At 40.9% G+C, this 26593-nt stretch overlaps 1 protein-coding gene across 4 annotated transcripts in view; it reads left to right on the top strand.

Annotated features, from left to right (window-relative positions):
* NKAIN3 (sodium/potassium transporting ATPase interacting 3) overlaps nucleotides 1-24119 on the top strand; it is a 193878-nt gene extending 169759 nt beyond the window's left edge. For 3 of the 4 annotated variants that reach the window (XM_077932974.1, XM_077932971.1, XM_077932973.1), the window contains 2 exons: nucleotides 10762-10822; nucleotides 23243-24119. In XM_077932974.1, coding sequence (XP_077789100.1) covers nucleotides 10762-10822; nucleotides 23243-23256 — 75 coding nt within the window. In that variant the 3' untranslated portion in view covers nucleotides 23257-24119. Of the gene's footprint in view, nucleotides 1-10761; nucleotides 10871-23242 lie in introns of all 4 variants that reach the window. The other variant, XM_077932972.1, reaches the window with a different exon arrangement.
* Nucleotides 24120-26593: the final 2474 nt, after the last annotated feature.

The following is a 26593-nucleotide window of genomic DNA, read 5'->3' as shown; positions in this document are numbered from 1 at the left end:
GCTTGAAATCACTGCTGTAAACCCAGCATGGGGGAATGACATCTTCTAAGTTTATAAGTTGTGACATTCTAAAGTAGTGTAAAGGATCACACCGGGTTACATATGACCTACAAAGGCAGGCTCCGAAACTCATTAGGCACTGCAGCCTGACAGAAAGTGTTGCTTCATTGCTGTTCTTGATAGTTTTTCTGCCCACTGGGAACGCAACACGAAAGCCTGCTAGCACAAATTTGAACTGGGAATACCTGTGTGGATGGCTAACCCTGCTATTTCCCCCCTTTTTGTGTATGTGTGTGTGCTGAAAGACAACTTTATTTTTATCACAATGAAATATAATGATCAATATGGAAAATACTATTCAGTCTTAGAATTCAGAGCAGATGCTACTATATGTCTCAAAAATTATTGGCAACCCTTTTTTATAAAGAAAACTTTGGAATTTGAAAGGTGTGTCTGTTTCTTGAATAATGTATTGCTTTTATCCCTGCACATATGTATATGCAAATGAGTATTTAATTTTAAATTACATTTATGTAATTAAAGTGATTAATGGAAGAGGCCTCCTGTACACACCTGCATAAGCAGGTATTATACATTCAAAATATTATATGCATGCTGCAAAATGCAAATTAAAGTAAATTAAACTGTAAATAAAATAGAACTGTTTATAGGTAGTGGTGCAATGGAGGGGAAATGCAGGGAAGTGCTGCTCCACAATTTTTTTCCATAGTAGGAGATAAGATGCCATCTGTTGAAGCACCAAAGAGGTAGTTGTCTCTTTGCTCTGGCAAGTGAATGAGGTGATAAGAAGGCTGTCAAGTTTTACTATTGCTTGTGTCAGATTTGCATAGAGAAAGTCAGAAAGTGACAAAAATAACCAAGCAGAAGCTAGACCTGTGAGATTGTGAGCTAGGGGCTGGCCCAGGGACATGTAGTGAGCTTCACGGAGATTTGAGTCCAGATCTTCACATTCTTGCTGATACACACTGACCACTCAGTGACCTATTCCTACTCTACTAACCAGAGGAAAAACTGGAAAGCAGAGGAGGATCAAGATTCCTGGTTATTACCCTCACCTTCCTGTGTTCAGCTGACAATGTAAATGAGCCAGCAGACATTGCTCTCTCTGTGTGATCAGGAATGCTGCAAAAGAGAGTGTCCCCAGTTATGAATACTCTAGGTCAGTGGTTCAAAACATAATTAGGGACATACCGGTAATTGTTTTTTATTTATTCAGGTATAGTGGAGTAATGGAGACAAGTTTTTCCTACTGTCTTGGGAAACGCAATTTGTGGTAATATCACAAATTTTATGGTTTGCTTTTTAGTATACCTAAAATCCTTTGCTTATTAGGGGCCACCCCACATTTTCTTCAAAGAATTGCTTTGCACAGGTGACTACAATAGAGTTATCAAAATTTTCAAAAGTAGGGAGTCCGTGGCTTGGCTTTTGAGAAATAGGGGGTTCTCAGTAATTAGCTAATTGGGAACCACTGCTCTAGGTTGCAAAAGAGAAGCAATGACTATCCTAGAAAATACTAATAGTCCAAAGTGTGACCTGTGCTATGCCACGATTCTCAACTAATTGTCCTAATTCAGGGGTCGGCAATGTTCACCTTGCCTGGGCCGGTTCACTCCAGCGGAGATCCCTCCATGGGCCGGATTGTGTTTTCTGGTGTCTGCAATTGCACAGACGCAATTTCTGGTGCCGCGGAAGGGAGTCCCCGTGCCACGCTGTGCCAGTTTAGCGCAGTGCATGGGGACTTGCCGAGCGGGTGGCTCAGTTCGGGGGTGGCTTAGGGGCTGGTTAAATGACCCCTGTGGGCCACTTGTGGCCCATGGGCCTTAGGTTGCCTACCCCTGTCTTAATTCATGGTCCTTAGTAAGCTTAACACTCTGCTGTGGATTCTGTGCTGCTTCCTTAGTTTCAGTTTTGATAACTCCAAGTAAGCATGACTCACTGGATGACCTTACAGCTATGGTCTGTAGGAGGCAGTAGAAGGGGACATTCGTAAGCGTTCTATTCTGCCCAAAGCCACTTCAGTGGCACAATTTATTTATGCAGGTGCTCTAACCAAGTTCTGGCATTCATATAGTGTCTATATCTATGGTAATTCAGCAGTTTTACATGTGCAATCTTATTTTGAAGTTCCTTTGCTTCAATATGGCTACTTCAGTGTTATTTGCAGTGTATCCTGGAGAGTTAAAATGTTCCCCTCTGCCTTTTTTAAGGTTGCCATTTCTGATGTCAGATTTGTGTCCATTCATTCTTTTGTGTAAATCCCAGCCTGTTTGTCCTATGTAGAATGCAGAAGTGCATTGATGGCAGATGATGGCACATATCATATTAGAAGAGGAATGAACCCCTGATGTTGCAAATGAACACCCAATGATGTGGGTGACATTTTATGGTCCTGCAACAGTGTTGCTAGAGTAGATATGTGAAGAAAGGTAGCATCCGGATCTGCCACAAGGATTTACCCGATGTGCGTAATTTTCAACAACAGAATTACGATTGTGCAATTGGTACAGAAAGCATGCAGGTCTGAGTTGTGGGTCCATATAGTCATATTTTGTTATTATCAGGTAGATTCTGCATGCATACCTTTGAAAGTGCAACTTGTTTGTGGCAGTGTACTGATCAGAGTACACTGGAGCCTTGGGTCAATTATTGGACAGTCCTATACGTAGCGGTGTGGTTTGTGAACTAACAGAATCTCTTGGGCTGGCCATCTGCATATGAACTACAGCACTTCATAAGGAAAGGAAACTGAGTGGACATCTAGCTGATGGGATGTTTGAAACAAGGGCTCAACTTGGGGGCTTCTGAGCTTGTTAGGCTGTGACCCCTATTGATCCAGGAATGGGGCTATAGTCATGTCTGTACTCACTGGTTGTTCACAATTATTATTTTTCTACCTGTAAATGCACAGGGGCCATGTAAGGCTGACTCTTAACACCCCACTGCTCTGAGCGCACACAAAACAATACTTTCCAAATGAGAATGTCTGTCATCTCTGTTTGAACTTGAATGTTAAAAGGTACTTTATTAAAAGTGGTTTATCAGACTCAACATCCACCATACCTAAAAATCTGGGAGTTAGATTAAATCGTACTTTATCCTATTGATGAGGTGCTGGACTGAAACATTCTGTACAGTTATAAACTTTAATCATCCTCTAAGAATTGTCTGGATGCATTGTTGTGTGATTTCAATTATTGCCAGGGCTAAGTGAATGTCTTTCAGGTTCTGGAGCTTGCTTTTGAAGTGCTTTCCTCTGTCCACATCTCCCGCAACTCCTATTTGAAGGTTTCACTAGGGGGGCTAATAAAGTCAGCCTGACAAAGGCAGAGGGAAATGCTACCACACAGTCCATTAGATCCTCAAACATTTCCTAAGATAAGCTGATTCGATGGTGCCTTAGGTTTTCTGGCGAATGCCCATCCTTGGCATGTAGCGAGCTTCAGAGAAGAATTCAGTAACTGTCATTAATAGAGCGAGTGGAACATTTATTTCCTACAGTCCTTATCTCATGCTTGTAAATTAATGTACATTGAAATAGTCTGGTGTTCCTTCAGGTCTTAAATATTAATGTGTGGTTTTTTTTAAAAAACACACCCAAAAAACCAAAACCCTAAAGCAATACAATCTGGATGTTCTTTTTTTAAAAAGAAAAGAAAAGAAAAGTGGAAGAGTTATTGAAAAGGAGCTCTGTAAGCAATGAATTCAAAAGACACTACAGGCATACCTTCCTCTCTTGTAGAAATTTTTGTGTGTGTGTTTTCCCAATCACAGAACATGTGTACTGTTTTGATCTGTGGGTGAAATGTGACAGAGCTTGAATCTATGAAGGACTGCTTTAAGTAACCAGTGGTGGAGGACTATCCATGTGGTGGTCTGAAAGTGTGCAATGACTCACCATGCAGATCTATGCCACCACAACTGTAATTCACAACAGTGCCCATGTGGTGGCTGTTTGCTTTCCTGACTCTTAGTCGTACTACTAGGGGATTCTGGAATGAACTGCAACTGGATGTGCAGGGGCCTGCCTCTTCATCCCTGAGCTCAGGCCAAGCATGAACTCTTGAGGATTAGGTCATAAGAACATAAGAAAAGGCTGATGGATTAGGCAAATGGTCCATCCAGTCCAACATCCTGTTCTCACAGTCATTAATCAGATGCCCATGGGAAACCTGCAACCAGGACATGTGGGCAAAGCAAACTGGTTATTGCTAAGACCAGGAAGCAGGTTGGGAAGACAGAATATCAAGCAGGTTCACACTTAGTTTTGAAAGATTCATAATTTGTTGTTCTTAAAATTCATACATGGGGGCTGCTCATTTGATTTGAGGGTGTTTAACCCTTCCCTGCCCCATAATTTACTTGATTGAGATTGTCCCATCCCTGAGCTGCCATTTACTCCAGGGGGGGGGGGCAGAAGTGAACCAGGCATCTGTATTTCTCTCTTACCCCATTCCACCCCGAACTTTGATTTAGAAAATTGTGCTGGAGAGGAAAGTCCTAATTGCTTCCAGTCCCTGCACCACTTCCCTGGTTAAAGTATCAGATCCTCTCCCCCAGTGGATGCATTTTGTAAACAAACAAACAAACAAACAAAATACTTCAGAACATCAGGCATGAGTCATCTGAAAGTGTGTGTTCTTTGGTGCTGATTGAAATGGCTTCAGACTACAGGTTGGCCAATGTCAGAAACGGGCTGCTGAAAGGGTCTTAGCTCAGCCACAGCACATCTAATTTGCATGCTGGGAAATGACCTCTTTATCAAATACTGGAGAGCCACAGTCAATCACTGGGTACTGATCTAGATGAACAAAAGATCTGATTCAGAATAGAGCAGCTTTCTATGTTCTGTGTGCCGTTACATAAGATTTTTTTAGATCCAGTATGGTCTTTCTTAGGAGATCTCAGGAGTGATTGCTCCTCCATACAGAATATTTCTTTCACATAGAAAATAAGTTTTTCAGGGACAAGGCTTTGGTCAGCATATGAGATCAGGCAATGAGGCAATAAGCAAGATGAAGGATATATTGTAAAAGAGTGAATATAATAAAACTCATTTGGTGTGTGTGAGTCAGCTGTCTGTCAGCCAGCCAAGGGAATAAGGGGTTGCTAATCTTGATTCTGGAGCCATGTAATACTATTATACCTTTAAAATATGCCTAGAGAGACTTCCACCAGCTGTGGCATCAGTTGCTACTGCAGCAAATGTTAAGGAGGCACGGAGGGCCTAGAAACTTTGCAGTTGTTTAGGGTTTGTGTACAGATTTTGGACTCATTCAAAATATTTAGATGGACTCATTCCATCTAAATATGGCAAACATGACAGTATAAGCTAGGAAATTATAGCATAAACTCAGAGCATTCACACCCTGCCTTTTTTACCAGTAAGAGGCAGCTATCTGCCCCCCCCCCCACTAGAGAAAGTTCATTAAGTTAATTGGGTCAACATGACATCCCTAGACAGAGTAGCAAACCCATCGTATTAAGAATCAATGTGTCTGTTAAAGAGCTGGAGGCAATGATGGGTTGTATCAACTAGACCATGAAATATGGCTCACCGTCTTCTAATCTCAAATTCCAGTTATCTTGTTAGAAGCCTTTAAGTTCTTTCTAACTTGAGTCTTTTAGCTTAGCATACTTTCAGGCACTAACTAAATGATAAGTTCAGAGGACAATGTGCTACAGAAGAAAGACAGATATTAGGAATGAACATAAAAATATCTTCTACATAATATGTAAAAAATAAACCATGTTCCAAAATTATGTTAGTCAGTACTGGTGCTTCTCCACTGGTATGTACAGCAGAATTCTGAACAGTGCTCAACATTAAAAATATATATAGAAAAATTAGAAACTCACACAGGATCTGCAGGATTTTGAATAGTTATTATTGTGTTTCAAAAGATATAATAAAATTATTTGGAGAGCGACTGTTGCAGATGTTGCTTCTACCCAATTATAGGGCATCTCCCTCATTCAGCAAAGGTCTCTGAGCCCCCAGAGAGGCTGTTAATGATAGTTATTAGGAGGGGAGGGGGAGGTAAATCATCTTCCACCAGTTCCTGGCTATGCACTTTTCTCTAGATCTAACCCACTGTATTTTTATTATCAATATTTATTAATTAATTTGTTTAACAAAATTTGTACACTGCTTGATTGTAAAAAACAAACAAACAAACAAAACCCTCAGAGGTTACAGCACCCCCCTTCCCTGTGTTGTTGTAAGCTGCCCTGGTAATGTTGATTGATACTAAAGGTCTGGTTATAGATTTCAGAAAATGATAAATATTGCTTGGAAGCACATGCTGAGTTAACATTTTACTCTTATTAAACATTGCAAAATAGGTGGTGAAACTTGTTTGCAAATGTTAGCACATCACACCTCAAGCAAGATGACACCACAAAAGTATTCCTATTTTAAAGATGTGTGAAATCCCATGCTTAAAAATTTGTGCAGAAAGAATATGGGGAGCATAGCAGCCAACTCCTAGTGGCCGAGGGCCCTTCAGGGCCCCAATAAAATATTGAGGGGGTCAGCCTCCCCCCCTCAAGTTGATGGGCATTGACATTCAAATGGTTTTTGTGTGTTGCATCATGTGATTATGTGGCGTGGAGCTTACTTGTCTCCCCCATTTTTTTTCAAGTTGTCACCCTTGATGGGTAGAATGGCAGATCTGTTTATATTCTAGAAAAGGTGTACATTTTCAGGGGAAGACTTTGGTCTTTCAGATTTCAGTAAGGTCAAAATTTAGTGCACCCCCCAGCCTCTCACCTTCCATTCTGCTCAATTCACTACGTCATAGTTGTGACGCCCTGCAGTGCCCCTAGTTTTGGTGTCCAGTGAAGCAGAAATGGTTGCACTGTCCTAAATCCACCTCTGACATTTGGAGGGGGGGGTAATCTAAAAACTGTTCACAGAGCACTTTGACTGCAGTCCTGTGGTCCACGATAGGGCATCCCAAGGAACATCCGACAGATTGGATCTCCCTCTCCAGCATCAAGGACAGAACTCCAGTATTGTCAAGGGAAGTTGAGTTTGGTTCCATCATCTACCCCTCTCTGCTGATCCTGAATCCTGATTCCCTGTCCCAGCCAACACTGGGACTCTGACATCAGTTGGGCCACAAAGATGGCTTATCAGGGGCATGCTAGCAGAGGACCAAGAACCTGCTTGGATCCACAGTCATCCCAGTACCTTGATCAACTCCCACATTGGGAAGAAATTTAGGCACACTCAGGAATGTCCAGATTTCTCCTTCTCATTGCCTCTAGTGGAAAGAATGTATACCGATACATTTTTAAAAAGAATAACCCAGAAGTTGATGGAGGACCACAGAGAGTTCCTCTGCCCTCACTGCTGCCCTGTCAATTTTAGCCCTACAGGGTGCAGGGTGAGGTGCTTAAATCACATTTAGATTTTGCCCACTCACCTTTGGAATGCAGCCTTGGTGCCTAAGTAGAGAAAAAAGCACACATGCTCTCCTTTCCAAAGTCCCTTTGCACCTTAAAACATCTCTGTCCATCTCTGTGCCTTCAAAAAGTATCATGTAAGGCAGTTCTCAGCTGCATAAGTTCTGCATCAAATTATTTTACAGTGTGATATATAAAATCCAGGGTCTTACTGAAGCCTGGTGAGTGCTTCTGAGCTGCAGAATGAAGAAACACCAGCACTAATGAACACATTTATATGGGTACTTTGAGAGAGAGAGAGATTTTCTCAAGAGGATTGAGCTTTGCTCTATACATCCCAATAAACTTTGTGTGAGAGGAGACTGAATTAGGAGTCATTCACCTGGAAGAGGCAAGTGTGTGTGTGCATGTGTGGAGAGGGGAGAGGATCAGCTTCCAGAAACAGAATTAGAGGAGCACAGAGTATGTGTCTGCTTCTTCTTAGATGTGGTGCTGCAAGAGTTTGTCATACAGATTGTGGCCCATGATAGGAAACAATGAGCATCTTATGTGGGTAAATGAATCCTCCTTCAAATGGTGTTGAGGAGTAGTCAATATGGTTCCCTCCCAATGTTGGACTACAACTTTTATCATCCTGTACTGTTGTCTGTGCTGGCTAGGGCTGATGAGAGTTGCAGTTCGATAGCATCTGAAGGGCTACCCCCAAGAAATGGATGTTGCTGAGCCACAAGATATTGTTTGTGTTAATTAACCATAGTTCTAAATCAAGCAAATGGTGGGTTGGGGAATATTTGAGGCGCATCATTAGGAGTGGGTGGAATAGAAGATAATGTTCAGGAAGAGGCGGGAGCCTATTTTTAATGGTTAAGACTCAATCACATTTCTTAAAACTTTACTATTTTAGTCATTGCAGTTAAACTTTATTCCACCCCAAGATGATCTCAAATTTATCTGTGAATAATTGGGTGCATCACATTCTCTTTTGTTATCAGTGAATACAAGTTACATTCTTCCAATTGAGGCTGGGCAAATTGCCAAGGAAGGCTATTTTCATTAAGACATCGATAAACCAAGCAGTGCACACCAATTGGCCCACTGCAAATTGGTGATTAACCTAACAGTTAGATGGGCTTTTGTGAGTGCAGCCTTATTAATCAAGCATCAGTTGGGTTAATCAAGATACCAAAAGTAATTTGTTGGAATAAATATTTTATTGCCATTAATAAAGCAAAAGGGAATATCTTAATGAATTTCCTTCTAATAACATTCAAGCTGTGGACTCCCCACCCCCACCCCCTTTAATATCTACATTTGCAGGATTTAATATTTGCCATTGGGTAGCGAAGTCATTCAGTGTGCACAACTTGCTCAAACATCAGTCACCCATCTAATTACTGGTGTGTCTGATTTCTTCAACTAAGTATTAGTGGACATAAACTCTGTTTATAAGGAATGTGTTCTGGGTTTCTCTCTCTCTCCCTTTCTGGTAAGTTGGGAATTGGAGTCCATGGTGGCAGTGGGGAAAGGACACACTTAAATGGCCAATTCAGAAGATGAAATCTATGTATAGAACTTTTGCAAGGTTGATGTTCCATGTCATGTCAATATCATCTGCAACTGACAACTACAACTACAAATGTTGAATCACTTTCATTTAGGAATTTTGTAGGCCAAGATCAACATGCAAAGAGAAAACACAGTTCAAACAATGATCCTTTTATCAAACAGGTCTAAGTAATTATTTAGTAGCATAAAGCATACCAAACCTTCATGTCCCCTGCTCTGAGTATATGGAAATTACTCAGGGCACTAAGTGCTTAATGCTTTCTTGAACTGACTCATTGTCCTTCAAGCTGAGAATAGTATTATTTTAGGGAAAATATATTTGTTCAGACAAATCTTGGCATTGCTATGTAGAAAGAGATTTGTATAATATGTTTGAATCCTCAGATTGTCTGTTATATTTGCCTTCATATGATTTTATCCTGTGTAGTGCCCTGAAACCTGGTGAGTATAGAGCAGTATACAATTTTTACAACTACTACTACTAATGTTTTTCTTTTACTTTTTGTTACAGGTTGTAGTTTTGTTCTTGTTTAAATGATTTATTGTTTGTTTGCTTTTTAGACTGTACACTACATAGAGATTTTTGAAATATTATAAATAAATAAAAACAAGTCAAACTCTTGAGTAGATCCATTGAGGTCAATGAATTTAAATTCAAACTTAAGTCCATTGGTTTCAGTGGGCCATCCCTGAATATGACTTAGGCTACAATCCCCACCCTTACAGGCCTAGGTATAAGCCCCACTGAATTCAGTAGGACTTCCTTCTGATTAGAAATTGTTAGGATTGCGCTATTAGTCTCCTACAACCCAAGATTAGCACTCTGTGAGAACACTCAGAGCTGTTCTGCCTTTGGATTTTTTTATCACATATCTGGGGCACTCTCTTCTAACAAGTATTGTTTGCCCAGAGACAAGGCTTCTTTTCTTGGCTGCAGCTAAGGAAACGTTTTGTCATTGTTGGAAGACAAACAACTAGATTCCCTAAGCTCTTGTCCTGAAGCACATATGACAGTGGTATAAGGTTAAGTGAGTTTTTAGAATAACGCCTTATTCAAAATATTGTCACAATGTGTCTGGTTCATCCCTTAGGATTCTGAAAGTATTTGAGATAGTTTCCAAAATCCATCAGTAAGAATTTTCTGGAGCTTATGAATCACATCAGAACATGGCATTTGCAACTAAGTTAAATGCCTGAAACAATGAGTGTTTGAAATCTGTTATATAATACCTGCATGTAGCAGACAGTTTTGAAATAATGCTAAACACTTATTGAGGTCAAGTACCTCTCAAGTTGGTTTTGCTTTCCATTCCTTTCTGAAGATACTGGCTGCAGATGTTTGAATCCACCCACCCACTGCAGCCATGAGGACAAGAAAAAGAAAAGTTATAGTTCACAGAAAGTTTTGCCCTAGATTCCAAATCAAACACCTGTCAAAAATAGTGCTGGCAAACTAGAGAATTCACTGTGCCTGCATCCCATTAAAATAAATGAGACTTAATCACCAATGCTCTTAAATGCCACTAATTTCCATGGGCTTTTAGTGTATATGGCGTTCTCAGGCCAAAACATTTATTTTAAAAAACTGGTGTCGTTCTTGAAAGTGCCTGCATGTTTGAATTCGGGACTGTTCTAGCAATGCATTTTTTAAAAGTAAAAAATAATAATAAATTAAGAAAATGAAAATAAATTATGTTGTACTGCAGCCTTAGCACTGCTGCATAAGTTATAACTAATGGGTTTTCTCCTTTTGTTTTCCCACAGTTGATTGGCTTTGTTTATGCCTGTTACGTGATCAGCATTTTCATGGAGGAAGAGGACAGCTGTAAGTACTGAATACACACCTACCCATCACTGGAGCCACAATGCTGGGGTGAGATTTAGTATTACGCTACAGCCAACTGCTCAGAACTGGTGGCTTATATTTGCAAAAGGCATTCTTTCATTGATCACCGGTAGCTTTGTCCTAAATCAGTCCTTTTTCTGCAGGAAGTATATGCATGTGCTTTGCAAAGGCTTACACAACCAACATTTTCCTAAAATGTGCCTACAGTTTCATTGATATTTGGCATGCCAACTTGGTTAATGGTGATAAACAGTGATATTGGGAAAGCTATGTTTTCCATTGCAGTGGCAATTTCTTGTAATACAATGTGATTCTGGCATGTGCGGGATCCAGAGAGCACCCACACATTGAAAGAACATGTGAGGGGCTTTCATGCACCAGCTCCCCCCCCCACTGTGTACTGTGGCCACAGCCCCACTGCCCACACATTCAGCCAACATCCGGTGCATAGAAGCTCTTGACTCTTGGTGATTGCACAGATGTCAGGATATGTGGCTGCACTGTGCATTGCAGGGGGCAGGCAAGAACTAGCCAATGTGACCCTGCAATTCCCATTATGTGTTCTTTCTATGTATTTATATGGATGTCTGAATCCCCACCTCCCAGCCATCCACTTATCCCCCTCCATCTTCCTTCCCACTTTGACCTGCAGTTTTTGAGGCACATTTTTCTCGTTCCTGAAAAGTTGGAGCGTATGACAGATGATTCCACAGTGAACATAATATGAAGGAATGGAAAACAATTCTAGCATCCCTAAAGATCCAATTTCCTCATGACTGTACCAATTCTTTGAAATGAATGCTCTGACATCCTTACCACGTTTATCACTGTTCTGACTGTCTTCTGGGTCAGCCTGATCTTTGGGAATGGATGATTTTTGGCTCATTGTCTGTCTTTTGTCTCTGTGCTGCATAAGGAACTATAACAGCTGGATTTTACTCTAAATATAAGAGATACACAGCTTTGGAAACCATCAAAATTGTATAGTTTTACAGCTTAATTCCAGCATTGTCAGCCAAGACCCCATTTTCACTAAATGTTGAAAACACTATTATACCACTTGAAACAGTCATGACTTGCCCCAAAGGATCCTGAGGGATGTAGTTTGTAAAGGGTGCCCTGGCAGAGCTCCACTTTCCAGAGATCCCAGGGAAGAGGGGTGGATTTTTATACCACTCTGCAAATTGTAGCTCTGTGAGGGGAATGAGTGTCTCCTACCATCTCTCAGTACCCTTAACAAACTACATCTGCCATGATTCTTTAGGGGAAGCCATGACTGTTTAAAGGGGTGTGATGATACTTAAATGTCTAGTGCAGAAGGGGCCCCATGTGCATTGGCCTTTAAGACTTTCCTTAATGAAATATCCTTGCCTTATTCAGTTCACCGAAGTTATTGGTCTGAAACCTGGCAGGAAGGCTTAAAAATTAATAACAGCCACCTCTTTCATTGCCGTGTAGGGCTTAAAGGGATATGGTTGAGGATCAGCCAATGAATGCATTCCAAAGAGCAATAAAGGAATGTTGTTTAAAGTGATTGCTCTTCTAGTTTTTGTCTCATATGGGGACATCTTTCATTATTTATTTCAAATGGCTTGTAATTCATTGGTCACAACATATGTATGCAGTCCCAGGTTCATTTCACATTAATGAATCCCAGGTAGTAATTAACACTCAGAAAAATGGCTCTGAAATTTTGTAGAACTGTGTACACATCCATTTTCCTCAATGGAGCAATAGTAGGCTCCTCGTTTCACTTGGCAAAATAACACTGGACAAAAATATTAATTCCTCGCCTCTCAGCACTATGGTTCTGAGGTGAAGTATTGTATGTTTTTCCTACAGTTGTTGCTTGCTTAAATGTATAGATCTCTTGGCTTTCCAGTGTTTTGTGTAGTTTGTCTCCCTGCACATACTTTGAAAAAGCAGCCATCGGAGAAGAGGTAGATCCAGGTCAGGACCATGACTCAGGGGTATGGAGGTTAATCCTTTCCCCACACTATTTTCCCTGCTGGAAATTGCTCCCCTTTCCTGCCCAAGCTCCTCTTTGTTAAATGTGCTAATGCCCAATGTGACAGGGCTAAGTGTTTGTCAAGCATTCTGTTTGCCAGACATGCTATTTTATGAAATGCCGTGGCTTGAGTGGTTTCTTAGTAGTCGCGCCAACAAGCTCCATGGAGTAACTGGGGTGGTGTTCTACCAGGGGTGGCACATGTAGGTTGAAGGGAAGGTGGAGTAAAAGTTTGGAGAGCATATATTTCCTCTCACTTCCCACTATCCTCAGAAATATCTGTGTGCGCATGTGTGCATGTGTGCACATGTTCATGAGAAAGAGAAAGGGATAATGTGCTTGGTTAGAAAAGAGATGAAATGCAGATTCTTGCCCTTTTAGTGACTCTTCTACCAGATCCAGTTCCCATAGGTTATTGTTCTCCCATTACCTTCACTCATATATTTGGAAGGATGCATCAATCCAGTATAAAGATTATTGTAGCTCAAAAGGATTATAATGGGTGGGGGACATGTTAAATAAGCATTTCAGCAACACACTGACAATTCTCCCACTAACAACAAAGTCTGTTTATATTAATTAATTACTTCCTTTCATTTGTCAGCCTTTCATTTGTATCTGTATTAATCTTAACCTGTGCTATATATAGAATTAAAATTACACTCAGCGCAGACGGAAAACAAACTCAGAAACTTATTATCTTGCCAAATGGTAGGCTGAGAGCAGTCTGGAATGGAATGGGGGAATGGAATATGATTTAGTTTTACATATACATGTCATAGGCAACTGGAGAAAAAAGTTTACATGTTCTTTACTTGGGGCCACTGATACTTTTTAATGTCCCATTGTTTCAATAAAAGTTAACTGCATTTTCATATGGCGTTGTTGTTGTGTTTGAGTTCAAAGACATGGACAAAATAATCTGCAAACATAATTGGCTCCTCAATGTAGAGGTACCTTTTAAGCCCCTAAAAGCAGTTGAAATAAAAAAGATTCTTCTAACGTCCAGGAATGGAAGTCACAGTTCCTAAATTCGTTACACAGTGTAATTTATATCAAGCTATTATTTAAAGTTAATATATTCTAGGAACCCCCATATCATTCTTTGCTAATTCTCGAAGGAGAATGTTGCATAATAGCAGAATCTTCTGACACCCACAGAGAAATAGCCAGCTGTTATAGTATTAATTAACACATAATACATTATTGCCCTTCCTCTCAAGCTGTAATATTTGACTGCACTAAATGAAATATAATGCAGAATTTACACATGAATACCAGCCATCTGTTGTTAACATTCTAAATAAAGTGAGGTTTGTTTTTAGTTGTTCCATTCAATATTTATACAGCTAGGTATTATGCACCCTTCCTCTCAGTAACTTTTAATTAAAAAAAGCATTTTCATGAATATTTTCACATTAACAAGAACAAGTTGGATCCAGACTACGTTAGGCACACTTTAGCCCCAGTGAAAGCAAGAGGACTTAAGTTTGTGATGATTAACTTATCCTCTTGATTTCAGTGAGACTAACCTAATCTAGATCAAACCTATTGTTCTCATTAACAGTGTTGCTAGATTTGGTTGGATGGTTTTGAAGTAAACAGCATACTGTAGTAATATTTTGAAAAGAGCTTCTACACTAACAGACATTGGGAACTTCCACGCCAGCTGTATCCTTCATATTCCGTGTCCGAGATACTACTTTTTAAGTCCATATTCCTAGGGAGCAGAACATGTCCCAGTTTTCCCACTCACCTCATATTATGTGGGTGTTCCATAAACTGAACAAATCTGATAGGTACAGTGGAAGGCAGGTATGGTCACAAATAACTGGCTTTTGTGACCCTGATTCAAAACAAAACTAAAAGTAGTGCTTTTCTGGCATGTGTGACATTTCTTGTGGGGGCCTGGAGGGCATTACAATATTTCCTTCCACTCATTTTCTGGGAACAGTCATAGTAAGTTGCCTTAAACAATATATGAATTAGCTTCAAAACTTAAGTTTAGTATATATTGCAGTTGACTGACTTATTCATAGGAGCAAAAGGTTTCTGGTGAACAATATCTAGAAAACTGACCAGCACGTACAGTTGAAAGATGTTTATTCACATCAGTGTGTGTTCATGACTACATAGTTCTCAAGACACTGCTCATGAGTGCATCTCAGGTTGCAATTCCCATTCAATTGGGGACAATTGATTAGTGCCCTAATGTGAGGATGATTTATATTCAGCTTTATCCAGACCTTGCCTTGGCAACACTCCTTTCAAGCCTGTAAAAGGAGACATTTGGTCCAGCAGAGAGATCCCACTGATGGGGGGAGTTGACTTTGCTGATTTCCTCTCAGTCCTCATTGTCACCTCACAGACTATTCCAGAGGGTCCCTGTCCCTCTAGAACAATGGGAAAGTGTCACTGAAGGTTGCAGGGGGAAGTGAATTGACCCTGGTCACTTCTGTTGCCACCTTAGACTGCAGGAATATCACCTGAATGGAACTCTGCAGAAGGAATATTTTGACTTAGAAGCCATCTTTTCCTAAGCTTCCTAGCTGCACAGCAAAGGGGGTGATTTTCATTCCAATTACAGCTGGATAGCAAAGGATAAACCAACCTGTGTGCTGCTCTATGGATAATAATCACACCTGTAATTAATTAAATAAAATCAGGAGATGGAGCTGCATGCTGCGCCTTAAGCATAACATATTGTTTCGCCAAATACCAGTAATATTGTGGCACCTTTAAGGCTAACAAGGTGTCACAAGACCCTCTGCTGCTTTTGCTTCAACAGACTTAGCTGTGCATCTGTAAAATTCCAATAAATGAAAACGATCTAATTGGCCAGAGTCCTTGGTATGAGCACTTGGTGCATGCAGAACTCTTGAAGCTGGTCAAACAGTTTAGTATGAATTCTCAGACCCCACCAGGTCCTTTCCTGTTCCCTATCAACCAAAACATTCTTCATTATGCTAAGTGTCACTTTTTCTTCCTCCGATTTTCAGGCTTTGCTTTTGATTATCAGCTGTCAATTTTAGAAGTAGTTTCCCACCATCTTGGAGAAAGAAAGGGAAGGGGCAGGAGCAAGAATGAAGACAAAATTAAAATATAGGCATCACTTCAAATTGATGCTCAGGGGGGATTAGTTTATTAAAGGATGCAGTAAGTCCATTGTGTTCTAGTATATATCATTTTCTTCTCTGCCACTTAGGGTTGGATAGATTGTATTGTTTAATAAATTTCTTCATGTCAAGCATCTTTTTGAGGCTTTGCCTCTCTTTTTCCCACCACACAAGAGTCGTTCCTTAGCCGCAGCATTGCTTTTATTACAGCATCCTTGGTGGAGAGGTAATTACATATTATGAGGCTGTGTGTGGAGTAGAATAGATGATAGAGTAAATTAATCAGGCCCTACACCTGACGTGCCCTGACCATAAATTAACTTAATTATATACCAGTGAATGATCTTGGGATTCAGTTTAGATAAATTTCCTCCCTGATATTTTATATGTCTGTTTTGTTTTGTTTAAGAGTGTATTAGTTTGCCATTCTCAGCATATTAGCATGCAGCGCTTGGCTTTTCTCTTGGGCCTTTTGCTGTTTAGGACACAGAACTGCGACAGAGAATATCAGCTTTCATTTGAGGCCTGAGGGAGGGAATGAAAGAAGGTACCTGAAGATTTGTCTGGGGTGGAGGTAGTGGGCTGCTGATTCATGCAGAATTGGGCTGACAACTTGTCATGATTATATCTGAGCATCTTTTATATAGATATATAGATGTGGACATGGAGAGATAGAGATAGAGAAGCAGCTGGTTTATGCGCTTACTGCACAGCCACCCAGGATGATTCTTCGTCAGATTTGATTGCTTGATGTGGTGTCTTTGGGACCTAAGGACTTTTAAAGGCAACCGGTCCTTGTGCTGTCTCAAATCTCAGCCTAAATGCCACTGGAAGTGAGAAAAGGCACTATTATATTCCACCGAGAACACAATACAATACAGTTTTTGCTGGGAAAGTGTGTGCGTGTTTCAAAAAAAAGGGGGAGGGGGAGCAAAATTTAAAAGACTTTTAAACATTCTTTTTTTAAAAAAATTAGATGCATGTGTTCCTGTCTGGAAACAGTTACAGATAGGTAGCCGTGTTGGTCTGCCATAGTCATAGTTGGTTTGCCTTGGTATCTGAAGAAGTGTGCATGCACACGAAAGCTCATACCAAGAACTAACTTAGTTGGTCTTTAAGGTGCTACTGGAAGGAATTTTTTTTGTTTTGTCTGGAAACAGTCAGTGTGTGCATTTTCTGAAAAGCCTGAGAATTTAGAACAGCAAACAGTTTTTTCAGAAAGGATAACTATCTGTTGGACAAGCACAGAAAAGTAATTTTCTTTTAATCATTCGTCTGTTTCTGCCTTCAACTAGTTCCATTTTCAGCACCGTGCTATCCCATTCTATACCTCAGATGATCCAACCCACCGCAACTATGACGATTCAGTTCGGTGTACATGCATGCATGCTACCTTATCACGGGCTAAGTTTATCCAAAGTGATTCAAGAAGTAGTAGTTGTTCTTTTAGCATGATTGTTATCCTATATTCTCACCATGAACAAATCCTATCAAATTCATTTGGGCTTACTTTTGAGTAGACATTATATGATTGTACTCTTATTATTAGTTGTTTCAAGAGGATGATGATGATGATCTGTGGTTAGTCTGGGAAAGACAATAAGACAGCTTGGCTCCCAGCTAGCTGGAATGAAACCCAGGTGGACTTTTGAGGAGTGGGGTTCAGAAAGCAGAGGCACAGAGCAAGCAGGAAAGCTACCTCCTCTTTATAAGCTGCAGAGACCACCGGAGAGGCAAGTGGTGAGGAGGAGGACTTACAATACAGAGGACGGCTGTGTTGGAGATGAAAGGGCAGCCAAAATACTGAAAGAGGGAGGTTCTGGGAGCTGATAATTGGTGTGTGAGAGGGATAGGCTGTCCTCAGTCGTTGATACCACATAATGTACTATGGTTTTTAGGACCAAGAGCCAAAACTTAGAGCAGCCTGAAGCTCTGTCTTCTGTGAAGAAGCGAGCTGAGAACATTTTGTTGCCTTATGAAGAACATGTTGTTTTGTTGAATGACTTGTGTCACAACTATTGTAAACATGACTAGCTAACCCCAGTTAATACAACACAGGTCACAGCAAATAAAACAGATAGATACAAATAAAATAGCTTCATAGCAAACAGCTGCTTCCACGCCAGGTGTCCCTCCTCTTCCCACATTTAATGGTGGGGTCCGCCTGACACAGTCATCCTCCTCTAACTCTCCCAAGACAGTTGACCCATTGCACTACTCATCTGTATCTGCAACACTCATCTATATTTTTTTCAGCAGATGAAATGAGACCTTTAGCCCTAGCTATCAACCATACAGATATTTTCAAGAGGGATAGGAAATAGCAGAAAACTGGTTGCTGGTTCAGAGCATTAGCTTGCTGATGGCACCAAGGGGGAAGAAGCAAAAGGCCAATCTTAGACTCGTTGCCAACTGCTGTTTATTCCTACATTGTTTTATTGCTTCCTTCTGGCACCAGCTCCTTCCAACGTTACCTTCATTATTTAAGGTGACTTAGATATCAGCTATTATGATTCCTGCAGAGCTACAAAGCAGCTGCCCTTGGAAAATAAATCGTATTTTGCAGCCAGTAGCAGCTAAAACAACTAGTTTCTCCTGCAACCAGCAGTGATCTGCAGGTTGTGGAAAACTCCTCTCTTCAACTCTGCAAGACATTGCTTAATAGCTGGGCTCCACACAGGGCTCTTTTTGTAGTAAGAAGGTACAGGTCCCGCTAAACTGTTCCTCAATGCATAGGCTGTTTGAACTTCTATAGACTATATAGAAGAGGAGATTGTGTCTTCGTCTGATTATATCTCCAGAATTTGTGACTTTCAAAGCTTTTTTTTTTTTATCATATTGAGAACCTGTAATAGCTTTCACTTATAGAGATCAACCTAGCACGAGATAGATAAAGTAGGTTTTCCCATGCCATATTTGGAATAAGTGATGCCATTTTCACTGGATAGTTTATGAAGGTTTGTGTTGTTTATACATCTTTAAATGTAAAAACAAAAATCTGTCTTTTTAAAGCTTGCTTTGATGGCTATAACACATAATAGTTGTACTTGATTTAGATATCCGCAGTCCCTCCCTGCCCACGTTGTGCCCACTAGCTGTGCCAACAATAATTTATGGAAACAATCACATTAGCAAGCTGATATGCTTCCCAGACAGAACAGTGTAAAGCAGGCAAAAAAGGGGGTGCCTCAACTGGCTAATTGTAAGGACACCCTCCCCACAACATCTCTCAAAATGGAACTCAATTTGTATATATATAAAAAGAACAATATCTGCATATCATGTTAAAGCTGAATGGGGAGAGTGACAGAATATCTTGAATACTTCAGATATAGGTATGCAGGCACAGCCATTATTTAATTTATTCTTATTTTACACCGTTTTCCATTTACTTAAATTTTAAGACAGTGTGTACACAATTGATTTCCACAAATTCATGTTGAATGACACTGTATTTTCAGTTGATTTCATAGGTGGACTTGTTGACACTTATGCTACCAACAACCCCACCCCCACCCCCTGGAACACCCGATTGGGTGCCCAACTAGGGGGCGTGGTGCGCCAGCGATGGTGAGAGGGCAGGGGGCCGAATGCCCCATGCATGACGCGGGAATCGTCTCCCGGTCACAACCCCTCCCCTCTGGCAGGAGGAGAGACTTTATGCTACCAACAACCCCACCCCCTGGAACATTTTGGGTTAAAGCCTGCAAAGCTTGTAAGTTAAGAGATTGGTCAAAAGGACCACATTAATCCTCCTAACTACACTGAAATTTTAATCTGCTGCTCAGATAGGTTTGGTAAAAGGTAAAGGTACCCCTGCCCGTACGGGCCAGTCTTGACAGACTCTAGGGTTGTGCGCTCATCTCACTCTAGAGGCCGGGAGCCAGTGCTGTCCGCAGACACTTCCGGGTCACGTGGCCAGCGTGACGAAGCTACTCTGGCGAGCCAGAGCTGCACACGGAAACACCGTTTACCTTCCTGCTAGTAAGCGGTCCCTATTTATCTACTTGCACCCTGGGGTGCTTTCAAACTGCTAGGTTGGCAGGTGCTGGGACCGAGCAACAGGAGTGCACCCCGCCGCGGGGATTCGAACCGCCGACCATGCGATCGGCAAGTCCTAGGCGCTGAGGTTTTACCCACAGCGCCACCCGCGTCCCGATAGGTTTGGTGTGAGATTATCTGATATGCTCAGATAGGTTTGGTATGAGATTACTAACATTATCTCTAACTCCCTCAAGGTGCAATAACTATTTAAAATGTGCTGGCAGAGTCACTTTACATTATGTGACTGCTATCCAATCTACCAATGAATGCTCCATAGGTTTTATGTAGCAGTGGTTTTTTTTCTTGCTTTGTGTAAGAACGTCCCAAGATACACTGGCCCCAGGCATCAGCCATTTCAGTGATCAATCCTCGTTGGCTTGGTTCAGATGCAAGAGGCTCTGCAGCTTCCATTGGCCGAAAAGCAGCATACATCTGTGGGTATGAGGGAAGGCATGAGTCTCATGGGCTGGGCAGAAGGTAGATCAAGATCTTTGAGTGGTTTTCAGGGGGTTTGCTGTAGATTGACAAGAGTTTCTCACTCCTGGTTATTCCCAATAGCGACAGAAGCAAGATCTCCCTCTGTCTGTAAGGGCTCATCCAGACTGTTGTTTGCTCTGATTCAGCAATAATGAGCAGGTTAAAAGATGTTAAATGAATGAATGACAGTAGCTTCAACATTTATTCTTTAGTATATCCAGTTTAAAACATGTTAAAAAATTATCTGAATCTCCACCTGAGACCCCAATGCCCGGCTGGGTACAATAGCAGACCCTCCAAGTGTCCCTATTTTCCCAGGACAGTCCCAGATTTGCAGAAGCCATCCTGGTTTCTGATTTGATCCCAGAATGTCCCACTTTTTCTTAAGTTGTCCCTATTTTCATCAGAAAAATGTTGGCGGGTATGGAGTTATGCAGCCCTTGAGCCAAGGAGATAAGTAACTCCACAACCTTGAGAAGACATCTGAAGGCAGCCATGTATAGGGAAGTTTTTTAACACTTAATGTTTTATTATGTTTTAATATATGTTGGAAGCCATCTAGTCAAATAGGTGGGGAATTATTATTATTATTATTCAGGACATCCTTATTTTCATAGGAGAAATGTTGGAGGGTATGGAGTAGTACTGGGGCTTGATGGACAAATAGCTTGACCTGGTTCCCATCACTACTGGTTTTCTCTGGGGGGGGAGAATACAAAAACAAATTTTCCTAGGGACCTTGTGTGCCTGTGCAGTCACAGACTGCAAATAGGCTCTAAAGAATGAAGAATTTCAATGACCAAGGTGAATTTCCATTAAAAGCCAAGCTGCAGAAAACAATTTGGGTAGGCAGTGAACTGTGCCATCCCCTAGTTTCTCGATTCTGATCTGTCGGCGGTGTGGCAGGCTGCCCACTTGGATTCACAATAAGATAATTGGTATCAGTATCTGTTGCAAATGGGCCAGGAAAGCTGCTGCGTTCAGAGCTAATGGGCCTTTCACTATCCAAATTGTGAAAAACTCCACTCTCTTTCATGCTCAGAGCTGGAGGAAAAGAACGGCATTTTCTAACTTTCATTCAAACCTGAAAGCACTTGTGCGCCTTTAGATTTTATTTTATTTCTCGGCGTTCTTGCTGCTGAGTTATTCATATAGGTTTCTGCTGCTCCCTATCCCAAAGCCTCAGAGCAGATAACAATCCATTAAGAACAAATAAACTATTCAGTTAAAAATGAATAAAGGTTATGCAACAGACAGGCTGAAACATGATGTTAAAAGGTGAATCCATTCCTGCACCCTCCCACAGAATATTATGTATTATTTATGTCCCTTAGGCAATTGGCATGCCAAAGCACAGCTTTTTCAGAATCACATTGACTGTTGCTGAATGCTGTGTCAAAACTGCCATGCTCCATCTAACTCTGCATTCTCCACAAGAGTTACCTACTGTGTACCTCCAGTAGGGATCAATGGGGCTGTCGCTGTTGGTTTCTCTCAGTTTCTCATTTTTGCCAACTGGAAGTTTGGTTTGCCCTATTTTTGCATCATTTATATGGCTTGGCCAAAATAGGCAGGAAGGCCAAATGGGGAGACTTGGTGAGCCGAATGTTCCCCACCCCTGTTCAAAAATATCAGCTAAAAATCTCCAGAACTATTGCTTTTCTAGTATAGTAATGCCCAGTGGTTTTTTTCTGGAAAAATAGGTGCTGCTAATCACCATGAAGCTGTTACATAAAGGGCCAAACTTTTTAACAACAACAAAAAGAGGTGCCAGTACTGTGTATCCTTGAATACCCCCTGAAAAAAGCACTGGTGATGCTTAACTACAGGTGTTTACAAGTGATCAAAACATTTCACATGCCTTATCTACCTGTAATACTTACAGCTGTAGGGAAAGCTAATATTGGTATCTTACATTTTACAGATGGGGGTGGGGTGCTGAGGGTGAATGACTGTGCCGAAGCCTGCTTGGTGATGACATTCAGATTGGGGCTTTCTGATTCATAACTCAGTATCTTAGCCACCTATGTGCACATTTCTTCAGTGTTAACTAATTAAATGGTCAGTCAACTAATTGATCAAACCAACCCATACAATTAACAAATCTTTGACTGAGCAACAGCTTTATTTTTAATGACCCAAAATAAAAAATTAACCAAAAAACTAACAGTTTACAAAACAAAAGAACTAAAGTTTTACATCTGCAAGGGCACCCAAAGCAGCAATTTGAAGTTCTAATAAATCTTCTTTTTCTTGAACATTTTAATACACCCATTTAAGTTTGGTGAAACAAATACTATGGTTGGTTATTTATACCTCATATTAACAGAAAAGCACTCTCAACGTTGTTATTTCATTTATTTCATTTGTCTCTCACTTAACTGTGGAAACTGCTATGTGTCTTCTCAGAAATAAGTCCTGTTGAGTTTAGAGGTGCTTTTTCCAAGGCAAATGGGTATAGAATTGCTCCCTTAATTGTAAAAACGCCTGTACTGCTTTCAGAAATTGATTAAAACAGAACAGTACTCAAATACAATAATAACATGGTTAACATCAACATAACCTAGTCTTAACAGGTAAACACAATCTGAATTTGAAAAGTGTAAGTGGTAAAATGATCCTGCGGAGATTAGCCTGAATAAAATGTTTGCCATTGTTTGTTGACACACTGACAACATCACAGAGCTCATGGAATATAGAAAACAGGCTCCTTTCTCTCCTCCCCTCACAGTAACTTGTATATTCTCATTTCAGGTCGAAATAAGTAATGAGCACTGATGGAGCTGTCCATTACTTTTAGCAACATTTTGCTGAGGAATCAACCTGTTCAAAGGGAGCACCAGCCTTGCAAGACCGTCTTACAGAAGAGATGCAACATGCATTTAACCTGGACTGTGGATTCCTCTGTCAATGTGGGACTGAATAGATCAGCCACAGACTCATTTTTCTTATCATTGTTGTTAGGTGGATTCCTGTTAGATTATCTTGAATTTTCTTTTAATTATTCACTTTTATGGACACTTGTAAATTGTAACTTTTTTTTTCTTTTTAAATAATTTTTTTAAAAACAAATATCTAATGTTTAAGGCATGAAATAATTGAATGTGTGTGAGGTGAGGGGAGTTTCCCCCCCAGAATTCAGCCAGTATTTTTGGACTAATGCGACCATACTGTACCTGCATGTGCTAGTCGTTATTTCACACACAGAGACAGACAGACAGACAGACAGACAGACAGACAGACACACACACACACACACACACACACACACACACACACTTTCCTCAGAAAGCACCAGGTTGTGGGGCAGTAGCAGTGGGGAGCTACAACTGGGACACAACATTGCCCTCTGCACTTACAGTGGGACAGTTTGCCATGGGAAGCCATGGTTAATAGTTTGCCATGAACGAGGAGATTACTTCTGCTTTGCTTCACCCCCAGCACAAGCAAAAGCAACAAACCACAACCCTACACTTAGGCACTTCCAGACCTCCTGTTTATTGACCATTCATCCTGACTTGTTTGCAGGGAGTGCTGACAACATTCACTGTTTAATGAGCAGTCTCTCTGATTTGCTTGCAGGGAGGTTAGATGGTATTGACTCAAATAAAGTATTATCCCACACTTTCCAGTGCGTTTCTCTGCCACAAAAAGTCCAATTGGGGGGGAGGGTGAATTTGTTGCACAAGATCTACAGATAAGCTATAATTGCCCAACCTGAATTTGCTGGTTGAATCCATCTGAAAATAGTGGCCATGCGGAAGCCCAAAACAGGGGTGGGGGGGGGGGAGTTTCAGTTTCTCTCTGAGTAGCAAGTGTTATGAAGCCAATGTTTGTTCTTGGCTTCCTGTTAGTGGCTTGCTTCTTTGAAAGAAACCATGTTCGTATATTAAGGATTGTGGTTTGTTGCTCCCGCTTGCGAAGGAGCAATCTGCATGTTCATGGTAAGCCATAAGCCATGAGCCACAAGTTTACCATGACAGGCCAATGAGGACACTTCAAATCCTATGATCAACCTACTGTGTATGTAGGAATTGTATGCTGCAATTATTTCCCATTGATTGTAATGATCACCATCGTTATTTAAATATCGTAAGAGCCCAGGTCTGTGTGTCCTTACTCAGATGGAAGCCCCACTGAGTTCAATGGTGCTTTCTCCCAAGTAAGTAAGTAAGTATGCATAAGCATTTATAACCTAATTTGCATATGGCTTCTTTGCCCAGGTTGTCCCCTTCCATACATGCATTAACTGTTGTTCTTGATGATCGGTAGAGAAATGAATGGAAACACTGTTTCATTCTCCAGAAATTCAGGGCAGATGCCTGTAATTTGCACACATGGTCTTTTAATTTTTCTCCTAAGAAGGAGCCAAGTATGAATTTATACTACACTGGGGTAAAGAGCCAAGGGGTGGCACCAACTACAGCCTTATGATCCTCTGAGGGTTCATGATGCCCTTAACTTAAAAGCTGACCAGAAGGCATTAATTATGAAAATATGTATAAAAATTTGTAAAGTTATCTGTAAATACCTTTAGAATATGAATATGCATCAATGTGGCATTTTGGGTTTTTTAATTTAGTTTCCAATGGTATAAAAAGTGATGCACACAAGTGATTCTTTTGTCTGTATATTTGGCACTATCTGGATTAGTTACTTGTCTTTGTTTCTCTTCTGTGTACTGTAGGAAAGTATTTAGCTCGGTTCCCATGGTGCATATTCCTGGGGACTCTTGCCAGCTGTCTACAAAATCAGTTCTTCACAGGGTGCAGAATTATATGTTTTCCCAGGGGCCCAATCGCTGCTTTTTTAGTAGGGAACACGGAACTGTTCAGAACCTATTTGTGATGTTCATCCACTTCTCTCTTCATTTGTGTTTGCTTTATTTACAACAAATATGATTTCTGTAACCCACTCCATCTAGTGCTCTAGCATTCAACGTCTGTTTTCTCTGTCTTTGTGAACGGGGAGTAAGTGGGTTATTGTTCAAAAAATACAGAGAGAGTTGGATTATATCCTTTCTCAATTGGTGGATATGACTAATATTTTGTAATTTTGCTGTTATGTATTAAACTATTTCAGGGTGGGTGGATGCTAATGGCAAGTAGGCCAAGAACCTTTCTGTGCTGCAGATTAGGGCAGGTACCCATGAATGAGCAAGAGAAAGAGTGCTGCAAATCCTTTAATGTGGTTGGAGATGGGAAGCATCCTCTTTAGCTGCCATTGTACTCCCAACACTGAGTCAGAATAGCAGCTCTGGGAACCTGCTGTTCTGTTCCCTGGCAAATATGCTATGGGGCAGCACAGGGCACAACTGTATTTTATCCCCCAAAGTTATTTAACATCTACATGAAGCCATTAAGAGTAGTCATTTGAGTGATTTGGGGCAAGGTGCCATCATTATTCTGATGACACTCAGTTTTATTTCTCTGTAATATCTGAATCAGAAGGGGCTATGCCAGCCCCTGAATGTGGGAAAATAAACTGAGCTTGAATCCTGGCAAGACAGAGGCTCTGGGGCTGAGTAGTTCTCATGTCCAAGAAATTGGCTAATTGCCTACCCTACATGGGATTGCACTTCCTCTGAAGGAGCAGGTACACAGCCTGGGGTGCTGCTGGATCCATTTGTAGACTGGAATAGCTAGGCCTCAGTTGCTCAGACATTGGTCACTTGGACTACTGTGACACACTCTGTTTAGTTATAGTGGCACAGAAATATTTTAATATCATTAAAAAAACAAACAAACATGGTTTACAACAACACTCAATGAGGGGCTTCCCGTTCCAGAAGCTGCAGTATGAAATGCTGCGGTACAATTGTGACAGGAGCGAGATCATTTATTGCACTTCTGCTCATAGATCTGCCCTGGCCGCCAACTTGTTACTGGACCAAGTTCAAGATTTTACTATTGGTATCTAAAGTCCTCAACATTTTGGAACCAGTTTATACAAGGGATCACCTTGACCTGCGCTTGCCTTTTCAACCACTTCAGTCAGCAGAACTTGCACTTTTACAAGTATCATATAATTTCCATTCTATGTTTGCAAGGAGGTGATATTTTTGTGCAGCTGCAACACCTATACTTTGAAACTCCCTGCCCATTG

This window comes from Podarcis muralis, chromosome 8 (genome assembly GCF_964188315.1).
Source record: "Podarcis muralis chromosome 8, rPodMur119.hap1.1, whole genome shotgun sequence".
In the NCBI taxonomy this organism is placed as follows: domain Eukaryota; kingdom Metazoa; phylum Chordata; class Lepidosauria; order Squamata; family Lacertidae; genus Podarcis; species Podarcis muralis.
This window is presented reverse-complemented; position numbering and strand designations above follow the sequence as displayed.